The sequence below is a fragment of the Agelaius tricolor genome, unplaced genomic scaffold, assembly GCF_023055355.1.
Source record: "Agelaius tricolor isolate 1412-34295 unplaced genomic scaffold, bAgeTri1.0.p SCAF_18, whole genome shotgun sequence".
In the NCBI taxonomy this organism is placed as follows: Eukaryota; Metazoa; Chordata; class Aves; order Passeriformes; family Icteridae; genus Agelaius; species Agelaius tricolor.
Window position 1 is genome coordinate 8,550,883 of NW_027269278.1, and position 25,117 is coordinate 8,575,999.

The 25,117-nt window shown below is 39.2% G+C and overlaps 1 protein-coding gene across 14 annotated transcripts in view; it reads left to right on the forward strand.

The window, feature by feature from the left end:
• Positions 1-25,117, forward strand: part of RAPGEF6 (Rap guanine nucleotide exchange factor 6) — a 122,737-nt gene that overhangs the window by 76,137 nt on the left and 21,483 nt on the right. For 7 of the 14 annotated variants that reach the window (XM_071443185.1, XM_071443196.1, XM_071443189.1 and 4 more), the window contains 16 exons: positions 5,501-5,684; positions 6,520-6,656; positions 7,154-7,312; positions 7,527-7,679; positions 8,199-8,363; positions 9,263-9,370; positions 9,725-9,928; positions 10,599-10,707; positions 12,452-12,695; positions 13,289-13,446; positions 14,589-14,603; positions 17,270-17,510; positions 18,530-18,913; positions 21,110-21,321; positions 22,220-22,343; positions 24,696-24,719. In XM_071443185.1, the coding sequence (XP_071299286.1) occupies positions 5,501-5,684; positions 6,520-6,656; positions 7,154-7,312; positions 7,527-7,679; positions 8,199-8,363; positions 9,263-9,370; positions 9,725-9,928; positions 10,599-10,707; positions 12,452-12,695; positions 13,289-13,446; positions 14,589-14,603; positions 17,270-17,510; positions 18,530-18,913; positions 21,110-21,321; positions 22,220-22,343; positions 24,696-24,719 (2,621 nt within the window). The remainder of the gene's footprint in view (positions 1-5,500; positions 5,685-6,519; positions 6,657-7,153; positions 7,313-7,526; positions 7,680-8,198; positions 8,364-9,262; positions 9,371-9,724; positions 9,929-10,598; positions 10,708-12,451; positions 12,696-13,288; positions 13,447-14,588; positions 14,604-17,269; positions 17,511-18,529; positions 18,914-21,109; positions 21,322-22,219; positions 22,344-24,695; positions 24,720-25,117) is intronic. The other 7 variants (XM_071443186.1, XM_071443190.1, XM_071443198.1 and 4 more) reach the window with 3 other exon arrangements.

A 25,117-nucleotide genomic window follows, 5' to 3' on the forward strand; every position in this document is an offset into this window, starting at 1 on the left:
GGAACTTGAAAAATAAGACATTAAAGCAAAAATTACTTTAGAACACTGCAAGTGGCCCTGCATTTTTGTCCTAATTAGTTTACAACCTCACTACTTTAGATTTGCTTGCTGCCAGCTAGATTAGGAGTAGCTGGCATCCCTGAGAGAGTCTCTCCAAGATGCTCCATGAATTCTCTTATTTCTCAGAGGCTGTGCTGGAAGATGGTGTTCTGTATCTTGATTATTTTTACTCTTTTTCTTGATTTTCTGAATCAAGGCAACATCAGAATTGGTGTTAGGTTAGGGTTGGGGTTGGGAGAGTCCAAGAGCCAACAGCTCCAGGAACTGTGGGGCTGGAAAAGGTTTGCCAGGGCAATGCTGGCAGTGCCCCAGCATTGCAGCTCCTACATCTTTCTGGTCTGCAAAACCCATAATATTGGTTTGGGTAAGGGCTGGGGTTAGGGCTGTGGTCAGTGTTAGGGCTGGGGTTGAGAGAGTCCAAGAGCCGACAGCTCCAGGGACAGTGGGGCTGGAAAAGGCTGCCAAGGTGATCACAGCAGGGCCACAACATTGCTGCTGCTACATCTTCTGACCTGGAGCAGCCATGGTGATGGGGACCTCAGCCCAGGACAAGCTGCCATCAGGCCTAGAGTTAGGGCTGAGTGTGACAGCCCCCAGAGCTGCACAGACACCGGCACTGGGAAAGGCACTGCAAGGCCATAGCAGCAGGGTGCTTGGCTTGCCTGCCTGAGCAGTTTGGAGAGGTTGCTCTAAGTGAAAAGCACTTACATATATTATTGATTACAAAGATATCACTCTAGCAATGATATCTTGTAATAAGAGAACACTCTTTTATCATGTGTGGGTAATTGCCTTATATCTACTCATCCATAAATGACAAAAGAGCATAATTGCTAAACAAAGAAAAATTATATAAATAAAAGAAATGGTGGAGTAACATATTTATATGCATTGTAGCAAATAAACCGTGGTGCTAGGTATTTTGTACACTAAGGAATAATTAATGTGAAAATGACTGCAGATTTTGTATTAATTTTTAGGAGTTAAGACTTTTCAGGTAAGAATTTCCTTTTCAGTGACATTCACCTGTCTGGTTTTGCATCCTGAAGGAAATGAGGACATCTGTTAGAGAATTCCTGGCTGGCCAGGTTGATGCTAAGGCAGGTCACCACTGTTCATCACTGATGAGTGAGATACTGAAAGATAATTCTAGAGCCATGCATGAGCAGAGCTACAGTGACATTAATTGTAAAAGATTGCATTAGAGAATCAAACATTTGATAAGCTGTGGGTGAAGAGAAGACATGCTACAGACATGGCATGAGGGGGGAAAAATCCTCAACAACCCACAGTGATTTTCTCCCCCTTAATTTTTTAGTGAAATTTTAGTATCTCGTTCTCATATGCCTAATGTGCAAATAGTAACCTGATAAAAGATCTATTTTATGTGCATTTATGCGTTTTATGGATTTTATTGCAGTAGCTGTAACAGTTAGTGATGGAGAATTCTCCTATTATTTGTCACAAATCTATAAATGATCTCTAGATATTACTTAGTAATAGATAAATGTTAAGTAATAATGCCATTGCACAATATCTAACACAGCATTATATTGCAGCAACACATCAATATAGACAGATTTTGAAATCACAAAAAAGAAAAGTGGTTTCCCTCAAATATTCATCATATTATGAAGGTAGAGAACATCTTTGATACATAATAAACCTACATGTTGAGTGTGATGTATTGACTCCATGATTGAAAGCATTTTTGGTACAGCAAAATACAGATTTTCATAAAATGTTTGGAAAATGATGCTTTGCTTTTGCAGTCAGCTTCATATGTATCATGCCAAGCTTCACATGCTAAACTCTTTAGAAATATCATTGGTGTCACTAATATTCTGAATAATTTTGATTAATGTAGCCTTGAAATGACCTTTTGAATTAATGGTATCTTAACATTAATTTTTTACAGTAAGTAGTACAAACTTCATTCTAGAATGGGAAAACATTATAAGAATGGTAGAACCAAATAATGAAACAATGTTTTATTTAGATATGTAAAGATTTTCTCTTCATCTGTGTACACCACATTCATCAATGGTGTTGAAATGAGGTTTCACTTGTTCCAGCTGCCTTTTAGTCCAGAGTAAAGCCCATTTCCAGTTAAACAGGAAATTATGAACATAAAGCTTAGTGAGATCAGCAGAAGATTCCTGCCTCTAAGCTCTGCTGTGGAGACATTGTGTTAAATCTCCTGAGTAAGTTGCAAAAAGTGATGAAAATTTATGGTTTTCTTTCTTGCCTTTTCTATTGCTGTTCCCTGTTGGAGATTTCAGTGTTTTGGTGTCTGAAATCGGACACCAGAATGTCCTAATGTGTGTATTGTAAATTCCAGCTTGCTTGGAATACTGCAGAGCAGGTGTCTTTCTGTTGTGCTGCAGACCTTTTTTAATTAGAGGAAGAAAATGTAAGTTATTCTCTACAATTTTTAAAGTAACTTCTTGCTTGAAGGGGATTTAAAAATTTTTATTCTTTTTCTTTCAATCCCTTTCTGAAAGTACATTTAATTTCAGAACTCTGGTCTTCAGCAGGAGCTAGGGGAAGCTGTGTGGTTGTGCATACAGCAGTTGAAATGCAGTCTTGTACAGCTGCTTTGACCTGTTACAGGGGTCCTTGGGGGAAAAGAATTCAACATTTCATTGTACAGGGAAAACATCTTTCTTTGCCCTTTTATGGGACAGGGTCTAAGGAGCCCAGCCAGAGTCACACAGGGAATGCAGATTGTCTCTCTGGATGTGGCTGGAGAGGGTCTCACCTCCACTCAGAGAAATGAGTTTCTTGTATCAATACCTGGCAATCATCTTCTCTTAGTGGCCAACCAGTTTGCATCAGTTTTTTCCTACCTGTTTATTTCTGTCAGTTCTCTCCCCTTTCACTTCTTTGAAAATCCTTCATTTATCACTTTGGGAGTATGTACTCTTTGTGGGCAGCAACATCATTGTCCAGCAGTAATTCCAATTGTGGTTAAGGCTTCAATATTGAAATAGATTATCTATAAAATATTTATCAAGGATGTATATTTCAGTAGATACCCTTGTGCCACAGACCTGATCCTGGAAATCCATATTTGTGTGAGATTTGAGGATTGCAGCTTCAGGTTTCATTTTGTACCTCAGTAGTTCATAAATGTTTGTGTTAGGATTGATTTTTATATTTGATAATGGAAACAGCTGGAGCATTGTGGTTGGGAAGAGCAGCTACTTTTGCAGATGGCTTTGTGAGTGAAATCCTTCCTGTTCTTCCAGCACTGACCTGCCAGCATTCTGTCACCCATCTGCAAAGAATCTTGGAAACACAGTTAGAGGAACTGCTCCTATTTCATAGTTTGATCAAATTGTAACTTATTTATCAAGAAAGGAGCTGATTTGTCTATTTTCCTATGTAGGATATAAAAAATTTGGTAGAACCTGTAGCCTCAGTTTTTTCTGGTTCAGCATGGGGGTATCAAAGTGAGGATTTGGTGCTCCTGTTTGTCATAGCATGAAGAAGTTGGTATAAATTGTGGCTATTTAGATGAAGAAATGCTAGAAAAGTGCTAGAATAAAATGCTGTACTGATCATGTGCTGCTGAGAATCTCCAAGTACAATTTGCACTTGGGCTTAATTCCAAAATTGTTAATGTGAGCTACAGAAGCCAATAAAGTGATGTAATGTAAAACAGATTTAACCCTCTCTATATTGTTACACTCCTCTGAAAGAAATACATATTTTAAAATAGTTTAAGCTTTATTTATTAGGTTTGCTAGCCAATTACCAAAATGTGGACAATCTCTAGGGTTATATCTAAACCCCAGTTTTTTTTTCTGGTGTAGGATGACAGAGCTGTTCCTCTGTCCAGGTATTGGGGCTCACATCAGCATCAGCATGGAGTGTGTAGGGAGATGGAGACAGTGCAGTCTGGTGTGATTAAATTGCTTTAAATGAATATTGTTTTATGTGAGGCCATAAGAGCAGGAGAGCAGTGACCAAGTAAGGACGTTCTGGTGAAAATTAAGCACAAGAAGAAAATGCATTCATGGAATCAGGGAGGATTCATGTGTCCTGGGAGGAATATAGGTACACTGCCCTAATGTGTAGGGTTGGGATCAGGAAGGGTCAGGCTCAGTTGGAGGGGGATTTGGCAAGGGATGTGTCAAAAACCAGAAGGGCTTCTACAGGTACATTAGTCAAAAAAACCAAAACCCCCAAAAACCAGATACAAATTGTGCTTCACTCCCCCAGTAAATAAGGCAGGAGAACTGATGACATGGAGAAGGCTGAGGCACTCAGCCATTTTTGTCTCAGTTTTCACAGGTTGCTCTTCCCACATCTCTCCATGCCCTGAACATCAAGGCAGGGACTGGGGAATCCTTCCCATGGGAAGAGGGACTTGGCTGGTGGAACTGTGGATGCACTCTCCATCCAGCAGTTGTGTGAAGCCCCCAGAGATTGGAGAAAAAAGGGATTAAGGCCCCAGGGATACCTTATTGCATCCTGTCAATACTTAAAGCAGATTTATTAGGAAGACTTTTTGCCATGTCCTGTAGTGACAAAGACAAAAGGTAGATGTAATTTGGGTACAGAGAAGAAAATCTTGCCTGTGAGGGTTTTAAGACAATGGTACAGGTTGCCCAGAGAAGCTGTGCTCTGCTCCATTAAAGTGTTAAATTCAGTCTTCATTTTGGATGTTTGTGAACATGCAAAAACCTTAGCTCAGTGTTTTTGTAAAATCTGAAGGATTTCTTCAAAGTGGAAGTGAGTGTTGTAAATGCGCTCATTTAAAAAACAAACTCCATTTTCTGCAAGTTTCTATATAATTGCCTTGTACTTTTCAGTGACACATCTTGTTGTTCAAATTTCTGAATTTAAACAGAAAAATGATTTGCATTCTGGCTTAAGCTTTAAAAAAAGTGATTGAGCAACTACTCTGTAGAAACTGAGAATTTGAAACTACATTTTTTCCCCCTTCCATCTGTTTGGAAATTTATTTTCATGGCATTACATCATTTAAACTGTACATAAGGAATCAGTGCAAGTGATTCCTATGTGATTCTGCTTTTTGTTGCTGGTATTTTGTACTCTTTGACCATTGTCTTATTTGGCTGCTCAGGGTGATGTCTTTGTTGTCATCTATTGCTGACAGTAGAAATGTGTCTGCAGGCATTGGGTAACCAGTGATATTACTAAACTATATTATTATTTTGTTAATACTGTAGACTCAAATGGTGGAAAAACAATGTCACAGGAATTCACAAGAAAGAGAATAAATGCTGTAAAATGAAAATCTAGTCCATTTCAGCACAACATGTTTTCCTCAGTGTTTAGAAAGGGAACTGTTAGAGATTCTAGTTAGACTTGTTAGTCACAGAATTTAATTTTTTTTTTATTAGCTACCTCAGACCATAAATCACTGAACTGAGGACATTGAACCCTCTGTGTGGCATTTTCTTTGTAGGCTACAGAAAGTGAGATGGGAGATGTTGATTTAACGGGTCTTCCAGAAGCACCTGTAGACTCTGAAGATGAAGAAGAGGAGGAGGATGAAGATATTGACAGAACTTCTGATCCACTTCTAGGGCGAGATGTTGTCCGAGAGTGCCTTGAGAAAGAGCCTGCAGATAAAACTGATGATGACATTGGTGAGGAGGAAAAATACAGTACTAAAATTGACATAGGGCTACTTCATATAACATCTGTAAGAGAAGCATCACCAAGAACTGTTTAATGAGTTAATGTTCAATGTATATCTTAAGAATTGAATGACGTCTCACTTTGCTCTCTTGATACTCTTAATTGAATGATGTCTTCTCTTGCTCTCTGAGAGAGTATTTGTTCTGAGAATCCAAGTATTTTGAACAACAGTCTTTGTAATACTTGAGATGTGATGTTTTACAGTCATTGTGTGCATTGATGTAATGGGACATGTAGCAAGGTAATTCTGACTGCCTGAAAGTGTTGAAGTAGTTATTAAATAGCAAAGAGAACATACTATTACTGAGTATAGGTATACTTAACTGTAAGCTGCAAAACAGTTAAAATTAAGATAATTTACTGCAGTGTTTAACTAGAAATTGGCATGAATTTCAATAGCAAAATTTGCTTTCTGCTGTACTTCAGATTGCGTCTCTGAACACTGGAAAATCATTTCATGCTCCTGTCTAGCTTATAATTACTGTACCTAGGGGTATTTTTAATTTTTCTAAATGTTTGAAGCTGAAGTGCTTTTACTGTTAGCTAGACTGCTGCCCTGAGAGTCAATCAGAGCACCAGCGAGGCTGTGGAGCTGTGTTCTGGCTCTTGATGACAAAGTGCACACTGGGCTCTTTTTAGCCACAGGCACTAATGGGAAGTGTAACACCCCTGAACAATTTTCAAATGAATTTAACTGAAGTTTAATACACTTATGGAGAGTAAGGAATCCAAGGAAACCCTGGGCCTTGCAATCATCATACCAATGTTTCCTTTGTCTAACAGAACAATTACTGGAATTCATGCATCAACTCCCTGCCTTTGCCAACATGACCATGTCTGTGAGGAGAGAACTGTGCTCAGTGATGATCTTTGAAGTCGTGGAGCAAGCAGGAGCCATCATACTTGAAGATGGCCAGGAAGTAAGTCCCTGCTCCCAGAAGAGTTGTGAAATCAGTAGTCAGGCTCCCAGCATAGGTGCCCTGAGTCACTACCCTGAAATCTCTCTTCCTGCTTGGATCAAGACATCTGGAATGGCCTTTGCTGTTCATCCCTCCCAGAAGGGCTGAGGTAGACTCACCTGTGGCAGTGACTTAAATGGGTACCCAGGGAAGGAATGTTCATTCTCACTAAATGGTACAAATATATCATGGCAATTAGCCTACTTATTAAGAAAGCAATCTATTCATCAGTATTTCTCCCTTCAGAATCAGTTCTGAAGGATATGAAGGAAGCTGAAAAGCATTCTTTTTTCCATCTCTTACATCTCACTGCCTTACAGTGCAGTGTTGGTGAATTAATTGTTGCAGAGATGTGCTCATAACAAACTGGAGGCTACAAGAATGAGCCTTCCTGAGATAAGAGCTTAAAAAAGTTGTTGAATTAGTTTCACTTTTGAATTTTTTTTTTCTTTCTCTAGCTTGATTCTTGGTACGTTATTTTAAATGGCACAGTAGAAATCACCTATCCTGATGGGAAGAGTGAGAGTCTTTGTATGGGAAATAGTTTTGGGATTACTCCCTCACTGGACAAACAGTACATGAATGGAGTGGTCAGAACCAAAGTAGATGATTGTCAGGTAAGGTTACAATTCTGTATAACTACCTCTTACTTTTAAGCATATAATAAAAGAAAACAGATTGGAACAGGTACAGAGAAACCTGCAAAGGTGCTCTGAGAGCTGGAGCCCCTGCTGTGGAGAGAGATTTAGAGAGTTGGGGTTGTTCAGCCTGGAGATGGGGATACATTCATATTTTAGGTACTTTAATCACTGTTGTTCTCCTTGGGGACAGTTTGTGTGTATAGCCCAGCAAGACTACTGGAGGATTCTGAACCATGTAGAAAAAAACACTCACAAAGTGGAGGAAGAAGGAGAAATTGTGATGGTAAAGGAGCACAGGGAGCTGGATCGCAGTGGAACCAGGAAAGGACACATAGTTATCAAGGTACATTTCTCTCTATGCTTTCCATTAATCTATTAAACTTTTATTTATTAGTAAATAAATTTGAATCTAGTATACATATTCAGTTTTGTCTGTGTCAGCTCAAAAAACTTAATTGTAAGGAATGTGTATTATATTCCAAATTTACTTCCATTTCCCCTTTATTAAAGTTACATACATTGTAACCTTTCAACACATATATTGAAGTTTTTTATTGGGAGCACACTTTGAGGTGTTTATGACCATTTTTTGTAATCTGAAAGAGGGACTTAAACTACTTACTAAAAATTAAAATTAAGGGAAAATACTAATAGTTTTAGCCAGGTGTTACCTTTGCAAAATATCAGGGCTGAGAGAAGCAGGAGGATTTGATTTAAACATGTTGGTGCATTTTCTCCTGAGCTGGCCATAACTGAACTTTCTGAAGGGATTATACTGGTCATGTGGGTTTATGTTGAATTCCTCTTTAGGGAGAGGTAGTGGTGAGAGATACCAGTTATTTTTTGATTTGCTTTTTTTAAGGCAACACCCGAGAGACTCATCATGCACTTAATAGAGGAACATTCTATTGTGGATCCAACCTACATCGAAGATTTTCTTTTAACATACAGAACATTTCTAACAAGTCCCTTGGAAGTTGGAAATAAACTCTTGGAATGGTTCACAGTGGACAGCCTCAGGGATAAGGTTGGTTGCAGTCTAAGAGATTTCTATTTCTGGTGAAAATATATTTAAATTGATCCCTTTTTGTATTGCTGGTAAGCTAAGATAAATAAAACTAGGTTCCACTCTATCTAGCTCTGTGCACATTCATGAAAAACCTTGATAGTCTGGAACTTATGCCAATTTGTTGATTCTTAGCCAATGTTTTTATGTGTTGTAGCCTTGAGCTGAGGAAGTCCAACATACTGTCAAAACACTGGATGTTTTGTATAGGAAGTTGTGCAGGGTCTGCTGTGGTTAGTGCTTCTCCTCTTACCTCTTTCCATGCTTTTCAATTTGGCAGCTACTGGTTTTTAATAAAAGGAAAGATAAAGAGAAGTGTGTCATCAAACAAAAGTAGAATGGTATTATTTTGAAAGAGAAACTGCTATAGACTTCAATATGGGTGGATAATATAGTTGTGAGATTGACTATCATGAATAGAAGTGACTCTGTAGCACCAATAGGAGCAATCTGAAGATTTAAATAAAATTTCTTAAAAGAAAGCTTTTTATCATCACAACTAGAACTTCCTTTAAAGAAATCATTAGGATGCTTTAAATGGTGATTTTCATGAGCAGTGTCAGGAGGGCTTAGCTGAAGATGGATTTTATGCACCAGTAGGTACTGGCTGAGGTTGCCAGTATTTTTTAGGTATAAAAATATTTGGGTTTTTTAATTTTTCACTTGCTTCCCCAAGTAAAGGGAAAAAGAAGATGATTTCAAATGTAAATGTCTTTTTCCTATCAGATACAGTAATCTGTTTTATGTTGTTCTACCACATCCAAGTATTCTTCTGTGTTTATAGATTAAAGCTTATGGGAGAAGAACCATCGGTACCTTTCTATGTGTATATATATACATAGTTTATTTTGTTTTTACAGGTTACCAGAGTAGTGTTACTGTGGGTGAACAATCATTTTAATGACTTTGAAGGAGATCCTGCCATGACTCGATTCCTGGAAGAATTTGAAAAGAACTTGGAAGATACGGTAGGAGCAAAAAAGAATGAGTGTCACATTTTCTAGTGCTACATATTTCACTTTTTGAGTGTTACCAGTGCCTAACAGCTGTAGTCTCTAAGTGTAACAGTTAAAGGTGGCTTTTAACATGGGACATATTTGTTCTTAAGTATAAATGAGATATAAAGGCCATATAAAGTAATACCTATGGCACTCACTTGGGAGTTTTTGCATTTCTGCAAAAGAGGATAAGGTTTATTTAGTAAGATCTGAAAATCTGGTATCAAAAATCTGTTTTCTGGCACTTGGGGTATTTTTCATAACTGTTCTTCCATTTCTGATAAAAGAAACATTGCACTGCATTTTGTGTCTTCTGTGTTACAGAAAATGAAAGGCCATCTCAGATTGCTGAATATTGCCTGTGCTGCCAAAGCAAAATGGAGGCAAATCACCCTGCAAAAACCTTCCAGAGATTCTCCCCTGTTTTTCAGCCTTCTTGGAGGCAGTGACAAAGGGTTTGGTATTTTTGTAGAGACTGTGGAGATAGGCAGCAAAGCAGCAGAAGCTGGACTTAAACGTGGTGATCAGGTAAAAACAATTATGTTAATTTAAAATGCTCTGCTTCACCCACCTCTTGGTTGTTCTCAACAGAAATGTTGTGCTGTGTGCTAAAACCAAACCACTGGCAGGTGTGGGAATGCCACAGCTCAGCTTCCATTTCTGTCTGTTAAATGGGTTTCTATTAAATAGTTTTCAAAATATGTAAAATATTAAAATATTCCAAAAAGTGAATGGGAAAAGAAACCAAGTTACGGTTATTTTTTGAAACTTTGTGATTGGACATATGGTTACATTGAAACCATCAGATTGTGTTGTGGGACTGATTCTCACCTGATGTGTTTGATCCCAGCTCACTGAGGCAGGTCACACTCAGTGAAAATCCAGCTTTTGAGGTGATATCTGTGGCTCCTGAGCCACCGTTTCTGATTAATTGCAAGAATGTCATGTTATCATAGAAAATATACTTATTTAAAGCATTTTTCAAGTAAAAATGGAAGTCCTGACCTACTTACAGGATATAACTTCTCTGACATGATGAAAATTGTTATTTTACATGGAATGTTTTCATTGTGTGGCTGCTGTAAAGATGATATGGTAATTCCTGGGAAGTTCTTACTGTGCCTGTATTATCACCTTTGTATTTGTAAGTCTGTCAGATATATGTTCTCCTAATAGTCCCAATTTTTATTTCTTTAAGATAATGGAAGTAAATGGACAGAATTTTGAGAACATTACCTTTGTAAAAGCTCTGGAAATCTTAAAGAATAACACACATCTCTCCATTACTGTAAAAACAAACATTTTTGGTGAGTAGACTGTATATATTATACATATTTATGTGTGAAGAAAAAACTCCACTCCTTCTGGCTTTATGAGTGCAATAGGATTCCACCTTTTTTTTCCAACTTGCTCTTGAGGTGAGAAGTTGTGCAGAAGTCCCCTCATTGTGCCTCTGTTTGCTTGGATAAGTTCTCATGTGCCAAGGGCTGCATGTTGAGTGGCACAGAGCCAGCACAGGCAGCTCTTCAACTCCCTGAGAAATCCTCAGATGACTGTTTAAGCTGATTTAGTGTCCCCTCCATGCAGTGGGGCTGAAACAAAGCCAGGGGATCTGGACCAAAATGTTTTTGCCAAGAAACAGCAAAAGGGTAAGACTGGGATTTTGTGAAACTTTCTTTAATGGCTGTAAGAATGAGAGGATAAATTACCTTTATAATTGAAAAGGGGATATAAAAAGTGGTATGGCATATAAATGTTGGCTTTTAATTGTCATCATGAATATAAACACCTAAATACCTCTTTAAAATCTCAGTCAAATCATCTGTTCTTTTTCCATAATCTTGTTCAGGCAACAGAATAACAAGAGCTACAGAAAGGAGGAGACTGTGCCCAGGATAGCTCCTTTCTGCATAGTTGTATCCATATCTTCTTCTGATGGTTCTCTTCTCCTATTTCCTTCTTCCAGTTACCTGCCCTTGCTCACTATTGATTTTCTTTTCATTATTATACTGTGTTGATCACTGTGCAGCTAAAAAGGTTCAAGGCCTCAGCAGTTGCTTTTTAGCATAATGCAAAAAAAGCTTGAAACAACCAGAGTCACCAGTGGCCCAAAGTGAAATGGCATGAAATGAAGCATCACTAGAACTGAGACAGTGATAGGTTGTTAATTTGTGTTATAAATGTGAGCAACATACACTTACAAGTGGATTCTAATCTCCTGCTGCTAGTTGATAGAATTTCAAGGTGATTTCTCTGATAAATTTTAATGAATTAATATCTTGAAGCTTTTTTCAACAGTGATACCTATTACCCTGTTATTCTGACTTCCTAATTGAGTGTTAAGTGTCTGGTACTGACTATGGGCAATTCCTGTTATTCTATTCAAATCTATACTGGGAAAGCTTGTAGCCTTAGCTTTTATTATACAACAGAAATGTACCATTTAATTGGACTTTCTGGACAGAAAGTTTTGGTTGCCTTCCTCATAGGGAGAATCTGAGTAATTTGCATTGTTTTCAGTTCTGCATTTTCCAGTATCACTGCATTTTCAATAGAAAATCCTGAATTTCTGACTTGAAAGGTCTTCAAAAGATTTTTAAAGGATCTTTAAAGAAGTAATTGATGTTGACAAGACAATTTGAACTTTTTTTTCACCTTATATATGTGGAAAGAAACAGAACGAACCCCCTATGATTTCCATGGAATTCTAGCTTTGAGAATGTCAGTGTGGGTTATAGACTAGCTTAGTTTCATAAATGCAATAGGAAATCTGATGCAGCTTGTGTTCAGTAGTGTTAGTAGAAGCAAAGACAGTTTGGGAAAATATCAGCCTGTGTTGCAGTTACTCTTGAAGAGGCATGTGCTCTCCATTACCTAAAAGATGCAAACAAAAAAGCCAATAAATGCATAGTGCTTATTGCCCTGAATGCAGTGTTTCCTTATTCTCTCTCTGGGACGTGAGAAGCAAAAGGTTTGAGGGGAAAAGAAAATTTCATTGTGAAGTTCTGAGCGTGCAAATGTTACTCACAACAACTGTATCTTCTCTTACAGTGTTTAAGGAGCTGCTCTGCAGGATAGGACAGGAGAAGAATGGAATTCCACATATTCCAAAAATTGCAGAAAAGAAAAACAACCGTTATTCTATCCCAGATATGCCTGGAGATGTGGAACAGATGTTTCCCCGTGAAAAAGGAAACAAGAAAATGAAAGCTAACACTGTATCTGGTGGGAGAAACAGAATCAGGAAAATTTTAGACAAGACCCGTTTCAGCATCTTGCCTCCAAAACTGTTCAGGTTTGTCAGACCCTTTATCAAAAAGTAATGGTTCCTGATTAGGTTGTGATACTTTAATCATAGAATGGTTGGAAAGAGATTGGGTTGACAGGGAACTTAAAGACTATCCCATTCCTGCCCCTCCATGGGCAGGGACACCTTCCACTCTCCCAGGTTGTTCCAAGCCCCATCCAGCCTGGCCTTGAACACTTCCAGGGATGGGGCAGCCACAGCTGCTCTGGGCACCCTGTGCCAGGGCCTCCCCATGCCCCTCAATTAGAGAGGAATTGCCCCTTAACATTCACCTAAAACCAGCCCCCCTTCAGCCTCAGACCACTAAGAGATATCACTTGCTTAGTATTTCTAGTCATTATGTCCATGTTGCTTATGTTTCTTAAAAAATCATGGCACCTGCCCCAAGAATGCAGAACAAGACCAAAATATCTTTTCTCTCCCCATGAACGCTTTCAAATCTTTATTCCCATCTTGTTTTAAAAGCCTGTCTACAGCATGTAGTTAAAACAGCTGAACACCATTATGTTTCTTAGTTTCATTCATGCCAAGGTGAGAAGGAGGAGTTCAGTGCAGATAACTGAAGCAGCTCTGTTTTGCAGCGACGGCAGCGTGAGCCAGTCCCAGGATGACAGCATCGTGGGGACACGGCAGTGCCGGCACAGCCTGGCCATCATGCCCATCCCAGGCACCCTTTCATCTAGCAGCCCTGACCTGCTGCAGCCCACAACCAGCATTCTGGATTTCTCTAACCCTTCAGGTAAATGGCAGCTGGAGGTTGGTTTGCAGGATGGTTAGCAAGGCAGCTGGGCAGGGGGAATATTGCCATGTCCTCACATCGCTGGTGCCGAGTGCAGCAGCCTGGCTTTGTTAGGCATCTTGTGGGCCCAGCAGGGATGAAACTGAAATGTACTGAAAATCCACACTGCCTGAGCCTCTCTTGCCTACTTTTTTTAGGTCATGTGAGACTTACTTATTTTTTACAAAGAAATGTATTTTGCCACTTCTGAGAGCCTTTAATTTGCTTGGCTCTGGTGGAAGGAGATAATCTTTGTTTGCCCCTTTCTCCTTTGCCATTCTCCTCAGTGCTTTGACTTGTCCATCCTTCTGTCTGCCAGTATATATTTCAGGCAGTATTTTGGATAGAATAGGACTGTCATGGTACCAGCACAGTGATTTTCATGTTTTACAAACGTTATGTATACTCAACAGGATGTCTAAAATCCTCAAAATTGTTTTGAGATACGTGGTCTGGGCTTTCATTGCTGTTGCTGTAGGAATCCAGTTTATGGGGTGGCTGCATGAGGCATTTGTTGCAATAGGCAGTAAACATGCCTGCCTGTAAACATGTCTAGTCAGAATCTTTTTCCCCTATTTTAAGTGTAAGTTCTGTACATAGTGGCATATTCTGTAAAGTGTTTTGTGACTGTGACTTATGTTTACATAAACCTCCAGATTTCCCCTTTAAAAGGGATGTGCACAGATATATCCTATCAGGTGCATAAATACCCATAGCAAAAAAGTTCCCTTTTTGCTGCAATTCCAGATCCTTGCTGTCTGCATGAGAGCTACACGTTTTTCTAAACATCTTCATTTAATACTATACAAGTTACTGCTTAATATGGAATGGTGGTAACTAATTCATCTTGGATAGAATCACAGAATGATTTGTGTTGGAAAGGACATTTAATGGTCAAATATTCCAAGCCCCCTGCCATGGGCAGGGACATCTTCAGATGGCTCACTTAGCTTTGCTTTAAGCTTGCTGTAACAAACATGCTGCCAGTTTGAATGTCAGAGAAAACCAAATTATTTCTGACAGTGTACACTTGATAAGTTTTGTAAGAATCTCAATCTTGATTTTGTGTTGATACGATTTTTTTCTTTTTCTCCTGTCTGCAGCTGTTGGGTTTTACTGTAAGTATCCTCATGTAAAGCATCCTGCAGACCTTCATATTGCATGGCTTGCCTGTAAATTTAACACTATCAGACATTGCACTGACATAATTATTACTGTGGGGCATTGGATAGCCCTGTGCTCTGTGATTTTCCCTTAAAACGAATCTATAGGTTCCTATATAGGCACACTGCTTTGCTGAGGCTGGGACCTGCATTTTATTCCCATTTCTGCCCCCAGCACACTGAATGACTTCTTGCAGATTCCTCTGCTTCTCTGTGGCCTTGCTTTAAAGGGATGAAGTTGGTTATATCTCTTTCATAGAACTGAAGTTTCAGAGGATAACAGTTTTGAGATTTGGTTTGTTCTTCTGTTGTACTTCATAACTAAAACTCTATGCATGCCAGCTTGAAATGTGCTTTGTATTGTCAAAATGAGCTGAATAATGCATAAAAAATTTAATTTAATAATTTATGTTTGCCTGCTTAAAAGCAAAGACTATGAAGACAGAAATGTGCCTGTAATTTTTCCCTTATCTGTCACAAGTCACATTGTTTTGGTTGCATGGGTTTGGGGTTTGTTTGTTTGTTTGTTGGTTTTGGGGTTTTTTTTACTTTTTTCTCCCCAATTAAATTTCAGTTTTATACCTTGAGTGTATTCTTGTTTTTAGGTATGTTGATACCAAAGTATAGATGTTTCCCTCTTCTGTTTCTTTATTATCACTTTTATGACAGGCACTTCTCTTAATTATTCAGTATGTCATTTCCACCACTTTCACTCTGAAATAAAATACAAAATACTTCTCCCTTATATTATCCCTATTCACATATATATTGAACTTCTCATATTCAGCTGCAACCCAACTTCTGATGAGAATGTTCTGATGTTTTAATCATAATCGTGAACCTGTTAGAGGAATTAGCTTTCAATTGGAATTTTTTTAGCCCATGTTTTCTTCCATCTTAAAATTTATTTACAACTGATGTTGAGCCTTTCTTTTTTCCAATGGGTGGGACCTTTTGTGCTGGATCATAGATTACCTGCTTACTTTTTTACCTTGAAATTCCTTCTGCTTGTGCCCATAACACATATAAATCCTGATGCAAGAAAAAGTAACCCCAAGGTCAGTGCCCCCAAAGATCTTTGTTGTTGCCTCCTTAAGCAGTGGATTTTGATGGAGGAAAACCAATGTGTAGGCAGTGGGGTGAGCAGCATCTGAAACTGTGCTCAGAGAGCTGCTGCTGGGAGTGCCTGAAGGACTGGGTGCTGTGCCCAGCAGGATGGTTCCTGGGCTGGTTCCCTTTGGGCAGAGGGACACTGAGCACTGCTGGGGCTCCAGGGCAGCTCACGACTCAATCCAGATTTGGCACCCAAGGGCTGGACAAATAGCAGTGAGAGAAGAGAAGGGGAGGGCTGTTTGGGAGGTGTTGCTTTAATGAAAGCCCTTCCCTTCCCTTCCCTCACTGGGGATCATCTCTGATGCAGCAGTTATGGCTCATCTGCTTCTGGTGTGGTTTTGGAGAGCTTCAGACTCTGAAGCCTTGGCTGTGAGGGCTCAGTAGCATCTTCCCACCTTCTCAGGTCTGCAGAAAAGTTGGGAAGTTTTAGGCTTCAGGGAAAGGAAAACTGGGCTTCCCTGTGCTTGAAATTACTGTGCATTTTGACTCCTGACATTTTTTTTAAAATCAGTTTTATTTAGAAAATCAAACTTTCTGTAATAACTAATATAGCAAATTATTTGCAATCATCAAGCTGTGAGTTAAACACATGTTTCTGTAGATATTTATTTCCTGCTGTAGGCTGCCTCAGATAAAGCTGTTCTCTAATGCATTTATAATATATAAAATGTGCTATAAATAAGTACACCAGCCAAAGAATTAACTCCTGGCAGCAGCTTAGTTCCTTCAGGAGAGAGAGTGAGGGTAAAAGCTCGTGGCTAGTTCTGCGAGCAACCAAATCTCCTTTCCTCCTCATATCCTCCCACCCCAAGCCCATCCATCTGTACTTGGTGGCTTCCCCTCCCTGGGAAGAGTGCCCTGGCACGTGTGTGGACCTGGCTCTCTCAGACACAAGAGAGCCAAAGCAGGAGTGATGCTGCCAAAGTTTTTAAGACACGCTGTGAAGGAGCAGTGCACAGTCTACCTACATACCTGCATGTCTTGTGCTTTGACTGGGGTCATGGGATGGTAGAGAATTGGGTTTTAGAAGAGCAGGGAGGAGAAGAGTCTTCTTTTTTCCTTACAAAGATGAAGAAAAACCCAGAATATTTTAAATATTTTTTAAATCCAGCATGGTTTTTTTCCCCAGAAGCTGGTTGTTTTTGTTTCCTGATGATCAGATGGGACAGTAAATCATAGAATCACAGAACAGTTTGGCTTGCAATAAGATCATCTAGTTCCACCCCACACCTTCCACTAGACCAGGAGCTCCAAGCCCCATCCAGCCTGGTGTTGAACACTTCCAGGGGTGGAGAGTCCACAGCCTCTTTGGGCAACCTGTGCCAGGGTCTCACCCCCTCACAGAGAAGAATTTGTCCCTAATATCCAATTAAACCTGCCCTCCTTCAGCTCAAGCCAATTCCCCCTTGTTCTATCACATGCCCTTGTAAAACGTCTCTCCAAGTGACCTTGTGTCTTTTCAAGGGAAAAGTACATCACACATTAAAGGTGTTACACTCTTTTTTTAGATATTCCAGATCAAGTGATCCGAGTTTTCAAAGCAGATCAGCAGAGCTGTTACATCATCATCAGCAAAGACACTACAGCCAAGGAGGTGGTGAGTCATGCTGTCCACGAGTTCAACCTGACAGGAGCCCCTGAGACCTATTCCCTGTGTGAGGTGTCCGTCAGTCCCGAGGGGGTCATCAAGCAGCGGCGCCTCCCGGACCAGTTCTCCAAGCTGGCTGACAGGATCCAGCTCAATGGACGGTGAATATTCCTTGTTTTGCTTGGATTTTATTTGGCTTTCAGGATTGAAATGTTGCACGTTGGAAAAGACCTCCATGATAATTAAGTCCAACATCAGGGAGAGGCGTTTTAATTAAAATAGACTGGTGTCTTTTGGAAGCACAAGCAAATAATTGCCAGTAACTTACACTTCCCTCTCTTCTTTGGATCACCTTCCTCTTCTGCACCCAAAAATCCCTCCCCAAATTTACAGCGAGATGGCAGCTAAATTTAGCAGATCAAGATAATGTATATAGTGGTTTACACTTAGAGAAAAAGGTTATATTTGTTTTGATACTTCTCACATGTACTTGAGGATTAAAGAATACAATTCATTTCTTTCTCGGTGTCATGCTGCAATGAACTGATACTAACCTGAGATAAATTCTTCCATTTTTAAGTAAACTGTTCTGAATGTTTCTAAAATGTTAAATGCTTTGATTTTATCAGATGACCTAATCCATACCAGAGGAAAGTTTATTAAAGTAAAATATTCTGTAGTTGTCTTTGCTAGGCAACAGAGGGAATTTATGAGTAATAAACTTTTGTGTATCTGAAAGTGATTTACCTGGGACCATGGAATGAATTTTCCAGATATTCAGTTCCTGAATACTCTGTGCTTCATGCAAATATCAGTATGCCACAGTAAATTTATGGAAAAAAACACACTAAATTTGTGTAAGAAATGTAGAAATACATTAACAGGAGATTTCTCAGGGCTAGTGTGTTTTTGAAATGCTATTTTCGCTGCTGAATTTACAAATGGAAAAGGTGAGCACTACAGCATGTTACAGAGTACACTGTAAAAATATTAACAAAGAGCTTTTGAAATGTTTGTTTACTTAAGTAATGGTGCTGTTTTACATTTACTGAAGTACAAGGTTATGTTGTTCCTTCTTGTCTCTAATGCTCACAGTGATTGGTATAGTTCAATGTCTTTGTGTTCACAAACCCTCTGAAGAGCATCTCTAATGTGTTGTTGTCCCTCAATCATTCTTCAGGTATTATCTGAAAAACAATATGGAAACAGAAACCTTATGCTCAGATGAGGATGCTCAAGAGCTACTCCGAGAGAGCCAAATTTCCCTCCTGCAGCTGAGCACCATTGAGGTGGCCACTCAGCTTTCCATGCGGGACTTTGAATTGTTCCGCAACATCGAGCCAACGGAGTACATCGACGACCTGTACAAGCTGGACTCCAAAACAGGCAACGCTCACCTGAAACAGTTTGAGGATGTCATAAATCAAGAGACCTTCTGGGTTGCCATGGAAATTTTAGCAGAACCCAACCAGCTCAAAAGAATGAAGATTATTAAGCATTTCATTAAAATTGCTCTCCACTGTCGAGAATGCAAGAACTTCAATTCCATGTTTGCGGTGATAAGGTAAAATACTTCCCATTTCTCAGATCTGATTGGTGCTGTCACAGACAATTCTGGTAATCCAAATGAAAGGAAAGAAATGGGAATATCCTGAGCAGACTGCAGCTGGGGCTGGGGGGCTTTTCCAAAGCCAGACTGATCAGAGGTGGATTGTCACCGGAGCCTCTGCACTGTCACCTCAGCTCTTCAGTCCTGTTGTGGTGCTAGGTGTGACAGTCTCTCTTTCACTGGTACTTTGCAGGAAAAGAGAAGATGGGCACAAAGCACTGTGTGATTGATGAACTGCAGAAACCTGCCTGAGCACTGTGTCATTTTCTGTGACTTTGGCACCCAATTTCCCTTCTTTTTGTCAGTCACTGTTACTTTTCCAGGAAGCACCGAGTCGTGTATGCGATGATGAGATTACTTTATTTCTTCCTTGCATTGTAAGGATGTCATCAAATCAGTCTTGTTTTGGTTTCATTTTCCTTCTCATTCTTTCCTGTCATCTGCTTGCTTCTCTATATTATTTTTTCCCTCTTTGGTTGCACATTTAAGCTTTCTCTTCTGATTTATACTGAATGCTGGTGCTTTAACAGCCTAAGTTCATCATTTCCTGAATTTGCAATTATCTTACACCCAGCCTTTACTGTAGGGAAAAGAAAGACACTGTGATTCATCAGAACAAAGATCTGGATTTGTGCTGTATCCCAGCAGCATTATTGAAAACACCATTTTAAAATATTTTCTTCCATGTCTAACCAGTTCATCAAATGTACTGGCTTGTGGTTAGTAATTAAAGAATTCATGAGTTTCTGTGAAGGGTACTGGACAGTCATTGAGACTGTGGCTGCTCATTATGTGGGAATACACACATAGATACTGATTCTCATTTTTCTATTCTGCTCTCTAATTTTTCATGGTTTATTCTAGCTAAGGAAATTACTCTTTCTGCTTCTCATTTAAGTCCAATCAGGCCATGACTAAAGTGGTCTTTTGTCCGGGGAAAAAAAAAGGCAAATAAGTTAGTTTTTGTTTTACTGTTATTTCCAGAAGAATATTTTTTTGTTAGCATATGGCACAGGGGTTTTCTTTCTTGCCTTGTCCTGCACAGCAGTTTGGTGCCATATGTCTCATGAAATAGGAAGATAACCATCTTAATGTAGCATGGAAAAGAGGAGCTGTGGGCTGGCATATGTTTGATTTTTTCATGTCAGAGAAGGCTTTGTTTGGCATAGCATGGAGAGAAATTTGTCTAAAAAATAAACCAAGTACAATATAAATTTTTGAAAAAAAAAGTAAATCTGAGAATAGCAAATTCAGTGATAGTGTGGGTCTGGATTTGCTAAGCAATGCTGCAGCACATCTCTTTGCAGTTCTGTAAAGGTGAGGACTTTGCAATTAGTGCAGAATTCCTTGGACATAGGTGGCGACAAATTATGATAGGGAGGGTGGATTTAATTTATTAAATGTTTTTATTTAATGGGATGTTTTTGCATCCAAATAATTCTGGCTATATTTTTACTTAGTGGGAATGAGGGCACAGTGACAAGTTTTAGCATATCTGCTGCTTCCAGTTCTCAGTCAGTTGCTCATTTACAAATGTTCTTGTTTGAAGCTCTGAAGTCAGAGAATCACAGAATGGGTTGGGTTGGAAGAGACCTTAAAGACCATCTCATTCCAAAGCCCCTGCCATGGGCTGGGACACCTTTCACTGCACCAGGTTGCTCAGCCTGTCATTGAGCACTTTAGGGATGGAGCATCAACAGCCTCTCTGGGCAACTTGTGCTGGGGTCTCACCACCCTCATAAGGAAAAATTTCTTCCTAAAGTCTTGCCACTTCTGCTTGGGATGAGCTCTGCACTATTCTCATTTTCTGTGCAGTCATTGGTTCACCTCATGCATTTTTTACCATTTTTGTTCTTACTGTGGTATACATTTTTACAGGATTCTTAGGTAGATGTCACTCCTGTATTACAGAGATACTATTTTGGCAGTAATTTGAAATTTGTACCTTGAGCAGTCATGATTTTTACCAGTCCTGTTTAAACAGCAGAGGGTTATTGTGATGAACTCGTAGCCTGCTATTCACCCAGCTCCACAGTTAACCTTGGGAAAGCTATTTTTAATCCTTAAAAAAACAACCTCCCAACCCTTCACTTCCTTCTGAAAGGTAACAATTCCACTCACAGCTAATAATGAAACATTTCTGCCTTGCAGTGGGTTAAATCTTGCACCAGTAGCTCGTCTCAGAGGCACTTGGGAAAAGTTACCCAGCAAGTATGAAAAGCACCTCAGAGACCTTCAAGATCTTTTTGATCCATCTCGAAACATGGCAAAATATCGCAACATCCTCAGCAGCCAGAGCATGCAGCCTCCAATTATCCCACTTTTCCCTGTTGTCAAGAAAGATATCACATTTCTGCATGAAGGTAATGTCAAACAGAGAGAAAATAAATGAAACATTGAATGTACTTCAGCCCTTTCTTCAGTGCTCTGTGTGTCCACATGTGTCTAACGAAGCTGCCACCAGTAGGATGCTTTTGAGGGATCCTTTGTAGGAGTAAAATAAAATAGAACTGGGAATGCCTAATGGAATTAGGTCCTAGACAAAAATTGGTCCTAGACAAAAATTAAAAGAAAATGCATATTTTTAATATCTTGAAAGCAATGCTGTAATCCTCCTCAGCTGTCCTAAGGTTTAGGGTGGAAGCGTAGGTGAGCGTGCTGTCTGGTAGCTACATTACTTCAAATGTTTTCTCCTAGAAAAAATTTGTTGCTGTAATGTTTCCAGGTTTTCATTCCATGTTGTGGCATGCACACAGTGCTACACCTCCTACTCTTGCTTTCAGCATTTTCAAGGGATTTTGTTTAAATATTTCCATCTTATTCCCTTTATACAAAGTCCTCTTTACAACTGGTTGAGGTGAACCATTTCCAAATATGCTTAATTCTTGGTTGTGATGGTTCAGAACTATTTGATCTTCTTTTCTAATGTGAATGTCGTTAATGTCAATTCTGCATTTGTATTATTTTAATATTATGCAAGTGAATTTGGGCATAATTCACTTATTCCTTTGTCCTCCTACTAATACATGTTACTTTGGAAATCAATTAACAAAAAAATATAGGGTAGTCCAAGTGGGTTTGATTCCATCAGTGTTTTGAGAGAACATCCTGTTTTCTTGCTACTTTGATTTAAAAAATTGTGTTGATTGGGGGACAGGGAAGTGAGATGGGTGACAAGGGAAGAACTAGAAGCACAGTGGCTGTTCAGAAATATTTATTACTCCTTTTTTTTTTCCTTATGTGTGTGTGTCATTTATGCAGGCAATGATTCTAAAGTGGATGGCCTGGTTAATTTTGAGAAGCTGCGGATGATCGCCAAGGAAATCCGCCAAGTTGTCCGAATGACCTCGGCAAACATGGATCCAGCTGTGATGTTCAGACAAAGGTGTGCAAAGGGAGGAGCAGCAGCACTGAAGGGGTCTCACTGGGGGGGGATCTGGGTCTCTGTGTGCATCAGCACGTTGGTATTTCATTGTGTACGTCATCATTGACATCTACCATCAAACCACAGCCTTTATCAAATTATGGCAAAACAGTTGATGCTTCCCAGACCTGCTTTGAATGACTAATAAACCAATTTATTGCCTTTAAAAAGCACAGAAGAATAAGTTCTAATTTTAATGATACATATTTCTGCCAAATAAAATGTTAGTGTCAGTAGAGTTTTAAGAGAGGTATAATATTACAGGGTACAATATTTAGATATGAGAGAGAGATAAAAAGCACCTCAATCACTGATGTATAGATCTGAAATGCTGTTTCAAAACAAAACCCCAGTGATAACATATTAAATTCAAACTAAATATTTTTTATTTGTTCTAAGCACAGCTTGTTCCACCTACATAATGTTTGATATGTGCAGGCTTCAGCAGGTGGAGGGTGTTTTCTTGGCTTCTTTTTCTTATTTTTTTCTTTTTATCCTGATGCTGAATATCACCAGGCTTGGTGTTAACAAAGCGCAGAATAAAAACAACATAACTCCTAATCTGCTGCTGATTAGCTCCAGATTTTATTTAGTGGAAATGAATTATTTCCTGCATCTGTTTTCTCCCCACTGGCTGACCTGAAAGCATCAGCGGCTCTGATGTTGTGTCCATAAGGGTCCTGACCCTGCAGGTGTCTGTAGGATGGTGGTGGCCTCACTCCTTGCACTGTCTGCCTCAAACTGATGGGCCAGGCAAGCCCCCTCAGGGAGCTGGGTCATGGCTGAGTAGCCACATGGCTCTGACTTCAGGAAATGGCAAAATTCTCTCCTGAGCTGCCCACACCTGTGTGCACCCCAGCAGAGGAGAGCTCTCCGAGCACCCTGGAGGGAGCAGTGCAAGTAGGAGACACAGGAGACAGTTTTTAGGTGAATTTTACTTCATCCACCCAACATTGCAGTCTCCTGTGCAGTTGTGATTCTCTGTAATGTGTGAGTTCAGTTACATCTGTGCAGTGGAAGGAAACAGGGCATGCAAGGATAGGGAGCCTTTATAGGAGCATAGAGATTTGGTTCCCTGTGGTATTCCAGTGGTCAGGATTCACAGAGGATCATCAGTTCTGTCTGGTTTTTGTTTGCAAAGCTGTTTCTTTTTTTCAAGCATTTAAAGGCAGCCTGGATTGGGCTCTGAGCAAGCCTGGTCTAGTGGAAGGTGTATAGGGGGATGTAAAGGAATGAACTTCGGGGTCCCTCCCAACACAAACTGTTCTGTGATTCTGTAACTCTAAAAATGGCCCAGACTGAGCCAAAAATAACAGATCCTTGTTAATGTTACTTTGTTTCACAGTGGAGATTCACTTTTATACGGTTGGATAGAAATTAGCAAGATTTCATTTTTAGTATAAAATTACAAAGTCAGTTACTGAGAAGTTGTGATTGCTTTTCAGAAACTTTGGCATTCACAGCTGAAATTAGTCTATAAATAAATGTGCCTGAAGGCCATACACTTCCTAAGACCTCATGAAGTCTAATCATTAAATAAATTCAATAGTAAATAGTTAGCTTTAGTATGTTTTTCAGAATTTCAGAGCACATTTTAATGACTGTAATTTAAAATACACGCACTGCCATAAACTGCTTAGGCATCCAATATTAGAGATAGTGCCAAAGATTAAAAGAAAATAATTCCATGTTTTCATGTAATTTATATTAATTTTCATTGTCTCTCATGTTTGATCTCTCAGTTTGTGTTATGAAGCATCAAATAAATGCTTTTGAAGATAAAAAATCAACAAGAAAAGTCTGTATTACTGGTAACATGAGACTTGCTCACAAGTTCATTACCAATGACTGAGAGCATCTAGGCTTTCAAGGTGTATTTGGCAACTGGCTTGTTTTCCAGCCAACAGTCAAGAGTAAAGAATACAATAAACTTGAATATTGATAGTGATGATTTCTCATACACTTTCAACAGGCAAAGAATAAATTAATTTTGTCCCATTTTCTGCAATATGAATGAGTTGCACTCCATCAAATTTGAATTTGACTTACAGGAAAATAAATTAATGCAAGTTTGAATTTTTCAATTCATAGGTCAAACAAAAAACTGATAGATATCAAAGTGTTTGTCAAGTCTTGCCCCTGCATTTCATGAAAACATTGTGTTATTGTTTGAGAAGAATTTGGCTGTATAGAGATTTTTCTTTTCTGTTCTTTCCTGTCTACATCTTTCTTCCTGACTCTCAACTGTTTTATTTTTTTCCTGTGCTTTTCTGTTCAAATACATGCTTCAATGTATATGGCTCTTGCTTACAGGAAGAAGAGGTGGAGAAGTTTGGGGTAAGTGTAGAGCTGAATGCAACTAAGATAAATAAAGATTATGCAACTCTTAACATACTGCATCCTCCTCGTTAGTGCATGCATCTGAAATACAGCATGCATTTTATTAACCCTGCAACACATGTTTTTTTGAAAACAGGAGTAAGGGGTTACAGCCAACATTTTACTGCAGCTATAAGAATTCTGAGTTGCTTTTGTGTAGTAGATAAGTTGTTTGAGTTTTGGCTTTGTGCATTAAAAAACCTTGCTGTGCAGTTATATTGGAAGGCAAACTATTGTGGGAAGTAAATGAAATAAGTAACTTGCCTTTTAACATGTTACTGGAAAGTTGAAGCCATTCTGCATTTTCAACTATAAAGACACTTTGAATTGTGGTAATGATGTAGTAATTTCCTCCC